Source organism: Eubalaena glacialis, chromosome 16, assembly GCF_028564815.1.
Source record: "Eubalaena glacialis isolate mEubGla1 chromosome 16, mEubGla1.1.hap2.+ XY, whole genome shotgun sequence".
Lineage (NCBI taxonomy): Eukaryota > Metazoa > Chordata > Mammalia > Artiodactyla > Balaenidae > Eubalaena > Eubalaena glacialis.
This window is the reverse complement of record NC_083731.1, coordinates 76,066,515-76,072,821: the sequence shown is the minus strand read 5'-3', so window position 1 is coordinate 76,072,821 and position 6,307 is coordinate 76,066,515. Positions and strand designations below refer to the sequence as shown.

The window sequence follows — 6,307 nt, the reverse complement described above, 5'->3', positions numbered from 1 at the left end:
TAATACCTTGTGTGCCGAGAGTAACTCCTGGTTGGATGACTAGTGGGTGAATGAATAGGAGGCCTAAAAATGAAATGGAAAATTTACAGGACAGTTGGAGTTGAAAGGCTACATTTAGGAAATTAAAGAAGCAAACCCCATAACTGAATTAACACTCTATGACACATTGAGCTACTGATCAAAGAGAGAATTTATTCACAGAGCTTTTCAAATACAAACAAAATAGCACGTTTTTATTTTTTACAAAATGAATATTGGAATAAATGTGGTACAGCACAGTACAATAATGGACGAAAGAAAACAAGATCTAGTGACTGGAAAATGTCTCTCATTACTCTCACATCTTCAACTGAATTCTCTCCTACAGTGGACAGAAAGTTGCCCCTTTACTTCGTAAGAATACCATAGCAGAAGCTACTCAGAGAAATATTGCATATTTTTTGAATAATATTGAAATACAAAGGCTTAATTCTAAAGATCTGCATAAACACTGAAAACATGTTGAGGGCATAAAGAGTTTATGCAGAGTATACAAAATACTGATAGAGTGGCTTATTGGTCCATTTATTAGGTTTAATGTATACTTTATAAAGTGATAATACTGTATTTTAAATGTGTATTAAAAAGAAAACAGAGGAGTAATGCACTGCTAAACCTCTCATACAGACGGTGCAACAATTTAAATGTCTGTGTATGGGCATGTGTGTGGATGCGTACATCTGTATGTGCTCGTGTGCTTTCAGAAGTGCCATGACTTACCGGGAACGTCTGTGCGTTACCCTGCTTCCCAACCTAATACTGTTTCTACTAGCCCTTTTGATTCTCTGAGTCATCATCCTTAAAAAAAAAAAAACCTTGTTTGCATATATAGATTTGTTTTGTGTATGTGTGTGTTCTACATCAACAATACTCTGTGGAATAGAAACACCCAACACCCTGCAATATTTTTAGCCTTTGGTCCATTTTTCTCTATCATTCCATGCTTTACATTTCTTTCACAAATCTTGCACAACCCTTCCACATGGTATAATGTTTTTAATTCCATTGGGTTTCATTTCATTAGTGTTGTATGGTTTAGAACCACTATTCCACCTTTTGAGAATAGCTGGATGCTTCAGTCCCTCCCAGCCCCTTCAGCCCATCTTCTCCTCTGTTTGCTCTTGGTGGCTCCATCTCAGTATGGGTACTGTTTCTGTTTCTTGCCTGAGAAGCAAGCCAGCCATGTGCATAGCAGCATGGCGGTGGCAGCACCTGCTCCCGTGCAGTAGTAGGCCCAACCGATTTCACACTTACCTAGGGACACAAGAGAAGGAGAGAAAGCAGGCACAGATCAGGATGATTTTACAGGAGGTTCTGTTATTTCTCCCAGGGTGTGTGTTCCTGGTGTACCAAAGTGAAACTGAAATACTCATTAGAAATGTGACACTCACTCAAATGGAATGATAACAAGGGATGAAACTTATCCCATGATGGAAGAAAGCCGGAATAGTTGTGTGCATTTCAGAAGGACCTCAAGGCCTATGTCTCCTGCTAGCTAGTGACAGAAACCTTTTCTCCCCAACTGCAATGCTCACTCCCATGGCTGAAGAAAAGGAGGAATAACAGCAATCAGGATAGGAGAGATGAAGGTATTAGTTCTGATTTAAATCACCCAAACTCATATGCATAATGAGGTACCTTAGAAAAAAATTCAAAATATAGGTAAGTCCTAAATATAGATACAGTTACTGCAAAAGGGCCACTCTAAGGAGGAGATCCCTTTGAAAAATAATGCTAAAGTGAAAGAATCTACCAAAAAACTCCTGGAACTACTAAGTGACAACAGAAATGTTGCAGGATACAAGGGTAATATATAAAATTCAACTGCTTCCTATATACCAGTAATGAACAAGTGGAATTTGAAATTAAAAACACAATACTATTTATATTAGCATCCTGCAAAATGAAATAAGTAAAAATCTGACAAAATAGTACAAGGTCTTTATGAGGAAAACTATAAAACTGATGAATGAAATCAAAGAACTAAATAAATGAAGAGATATTCTATGTTCATGGATAGGAAGGCTCAATATTGTCAAGATGTCAGTTCCTCCCAATGTGATCTACAGATTCAATGTAATTCTAATCAAAATTCCAGAAAGTTATTTTGTGGATATCAGCAAACTTATTCTAAAGTTTATATGGAGAAACAAAAGACCCAGAATAACCAACACAATATTGAAGGAGAAGAACAAAGTTAGAGGACTGACACTACCTGAATTCAGGACTTACTATAAATCTCCAGTAGTCAAGACAGTGTGATATTGGTGAAAAAATAGACAAATAGACTAATGCAACAGAATAGAGAGCCCAGAAGCAGACCCACATAAATATAGTTAACTGATCTTTAACAAAGGAACAAAGGCAGTACAATGAAGCAAAGACAGTATTTTCAATAAATGGTGCTGGAACAACTGGACATCCACATGCAAAAAAAGGAAATTGGACACAGACCTTACACCCTTCACAAAAATCAACTAAAAATGGAGCACAGGCTGAAATGTAAAACGTACAACTATGAAAATCCTAGAAGATAACATAAGAGAAAATCTAGATGACCTTGGGTATGGTAATGACTCTAGATATAACACAACCCATGAAAGAACTAACTGATAAGCTGAACTTTATTAAAATTAAAAAAAACTTCTGCTCTGTGACAGACAGTGTCAAGAGAATGAAAAAACAAACTGCAGACTGAGAGAAAAATGTGCAAAAGACACATCTGATAAAGGACTGTTATCCAAAATATACAAACACTTAAAACTCAACAATAAGAAAACAAACCTGATTAAAAAATGGGCCAAACACCTCAGACCACAGACACCTTACCAAAGAAGATATACAGATGGCAGATAAGCATATGAAAAGACACTCCACACCATGTCATCAGGGAAATGCAAATTAAAATGACAATGATATGCCACTACATACCTATTAGAATGGCCAAAATCTGGAACACAGACACCACCAAATGTTGGCGAGGATGTGGAGAAACAGGAACTCTCATACATTGGTGGTAAGAATGTGAAATGTTACAACCATTTTAGAAGACAGTATGGTGGTTTCTTAGAAAACTAAACATACTCTTACCATACAATCCAGCAGTTGCATTCCTTGGTGTTTACCTAAAGGAGCTGAAAACCTGTGTCCACACAAACATCTGCACCTAGATATTTATAGCAGCTTTATCCATAATTGCCAAAACTTTGAAGCAATGGAGGTGCCTTTTAGAGTCAGGACTCAAATCTGGGTTCCAGGTTCTAAGAATAAGAAGTCACTGACCCAAAACATCCTACTTGAATTAGTGGAATAGGTTTCCGCATTCATTAATCCTTTTTTTAAAACGACATTCAAGTTATTCTTTTTGCATGTACAGTAAGGAAGTCCTCTATATCTCTCATTCAACATTGTCTTTTCTGTCCTAATTGAATCCCCTTTTTAGTCAGTCTTAAGAAAATCAGAAATCAGACAATGCTCCAACAACAACCATTTTCTCCCTTTTCTTTTGTTTTTGTTTATCCATTACATTAGCTAAAACACATACAACCAGATGCTTGGATTTCACAGTCATTGAACATATAAACCATAGTTTGAAAACCATATCTTTTTTTTACATGTCAGTCATTTTTACCTTGTTCATTAATAACTTCTCTATTGAAAACTACAAAGACTGTTAGGCGTAGCATGCAATTTGACTTCCTATCTTCACTGAAGTCTACTGAAGCGGTAGTTAGCCTGTGCCCCATTTACAGATAAGAAGGTGAGGTGAGGCAAAGCTTGAGTCATTGGCTTGTAGTCGCCATAAGTCAATAGTAACAAAATTAGACCAAGAGCCTCCACATCTTAAAAGTACTCTAGGGCACTACCTATGTACCAGACAATAGGATATGCTCAGCCTTCAACTTTGATTTCTCCCTCTCCATATCCAATAATAAATAATAACAATTAAGAAATAGCAAACACAGATTGATTACTATTTGCTCTGAATTGTAGAAGAGCTTTCGTGGAGTAAATATTAATACATTTAATCCTCATAAGAACACGAAGTGGTAGGTACCTGAGTATCATCCCCACCATTCGCATGGGGACACTAAGGCCAAGGAAAGTTCAGTAACCTGCCCAAGGACTCACCTGTATAGTAAGTGGCGAGTCCTTTGCGTCTCTCTCCACAATTTATTCTGTGTGCCTCCACTCCTCAAGTGCCTACAGCAACCCCCAGAAGTCTTACCTGCTGTCATTGCTTTCCCGTCTCCCTGCTTTTATTTATAGTATCATCAACAGCAAAGAGGGCAGCTATCTTTTCAAAAATCAATCATGTTAAGTCGCTCTCTTACTTAAAATCCTTTAATGATTTCTCAAACATGCAATCTCCTTCCAAAGGCCTGTGAGCCCCTGAATGAGCTGGCATCTGCCTACTTCTCAGACCTCATGACCACCTTCCCTCTTGCCTTCTTTCTGGCCATACTGGCTGTCTTCTCTGGACCACATCAGGCTTGTTGGTGGCTCCAGTGCTTCTCACTCATTATTCCTTCCACCCAAAAAATTCTACTTCCAGATCATTAGAGAGCTGGAGCTTTCTCAGATGGAGTCTACCTGCCCCCCCGCCAAACTTGTCTCATCAAAGTCACTCTATTCCTTCACCTCACTTTATTGCCTTTGTAGCACTTGCCATGGTTTGTAAATATTGTGTGTGCGTGTGTTTAACTTCAGTCTATCCCACTAGAATGAAAGTTTCAATTTGGGGAGACCTTTGTATATTTTGTTCCCTACTGTACCCCTACAACAGTGCCTGGTTCACAGTAGGCACTCAGTAAATAAATGCTGAATGAAAGACAAGGTAAAAGAAAGAGAGAAAGAAAGGAAACAAAGTAGGCAGATAGCTAGTCTTTCAAAAATAAAGTATGGGATTTTAAGAGTAACTCCAGTCTTATTTGACACAGAACTTCTGGAGAGAAGTTCCCAAACCAACTGTGCATTTATAGCTTTGTACAGAGTGTGTTCAATTTAAAAGGACAATAGATCCTGAAAGAGCACATCTCTACCCCAGGCTGGGTCTCACTGGCACAACGACCTCCATTAATACTGACAGATAGAATCAGTCTTTTCAAGGGTAACAGAGTCTCCTTCATGGACCAGATTTTCTGATAACCATAGGCTAATGTGGCTGTGAGTCTTGGGAATAATCTCCATTTTGAATTATTCTTTAGCTGGACTAAACAAATCTAGGAGGGAGAATTAATAGGTAGCTAAGAGATGGCAGGTGGTTTAGAACCAAAAAGTCAGCAAAATCTGTGGTCAGTCCATTCAGTATAAGGCTCATAACACAGAACACAATCAGTTGTTCATTAATAACAAGGTGTTGATCTTCCATGACCTAACATGAAAAGTGGAATACATAATTCTTTATTAACTATTGGACACTCACTCAAGAAAAAGTAGTTGGTGAGGCTATTTAAGAATAGTGTATGTAACAGTAGCCACGTGTGTTAAATAAAGATTAAAAAAAAAAAAAGTTACTAAAGCACTGACTATCAGAGAACCCAGGAAAGACAGTATAACTTTTTCTCTCCTCTAGAAAAGTCAATAAAATAGCATAAGTTTACATCTTAGGGGCTCTGAACTGGCAGGGTTGCTGTAGCAGATGGTATAGATGCTCCACCCAATTCCTTTGGATCCCTTTGCTGGTTCTGGGCTCTCATCCATCAGCTACTGATTGCACTTTGCTCCTAACAGCTTATACTTGCAACCCTCTTCAGAGGACCCGTGAGTTGGAGGGCCACTTTGCTCCAACTCTCAGAAAGTTGAAGTACCCCTGGCGGGACCGGTAGCCAATGACGGGCTGGTGCAGGAGTCTGAAATCCCTCCTTCTTGCCTCCACGTGGGACAAACTCTGCTGTGGCATGAATGTTCCAGAGCTCGTAAGAGTCCAGACTGAGGCTGGGACCTCACCTGAAATTGCACCCTTGCTTCGTGTCTACGTTTTCACTATCTTGGCTTTCCCACTTCCTACTGGTTTCTCCTCGGCTCATTTCCTTGATCCCTTGCACAGGAATCCTCATCTCAGGGTCTCGGCTCTGGGGAACCCGATTTCAGAGAAGAGCAAATGAACACAGTCTTTCTTGTTTTTCTTTAACATGATAAGGGTCTGTGAAGTTTCTTCTGTTGTTAGAGGCTCAACCCACCCACCTACCCACCCAAGCCCTGCCATCCCCTGAAAGACCCAGAGCCAGGATAGAGCCTTCAGCACATCCTCCCTATGCTACCATCT

The 6,307-nt window shown here is 39.2% G+C and overlaps 1 protein-coding gene across 2 annotated transcripts in view; it reads right to left on the bottom strand.

Annotated features, from left to right (window-relative positions):
* Positions 1–203: 203 nt before the first annotated feature.
* The window catches only part of LHFPL6 (LHFPL tetraspan subfamily member 6), a 269,955-nt gene continuing 263,851 nt past the window's right edge, over positions 204–6,307 (bottom strand). For both annotated transcript variants that reach the window (XM_061170827.1, XM_061170826.1), the window contains one exon: positions 204–1,293. In XM_061170827.1, the coding sequence (XP_061026810.1) occupies positions 1,175–1,293 (119 nt within the window). In that variant the 3' untranslated portion in view covers positions 204–1,174. The remainder of the gene's footprint in view (positions 1,294–6,307) is intronic.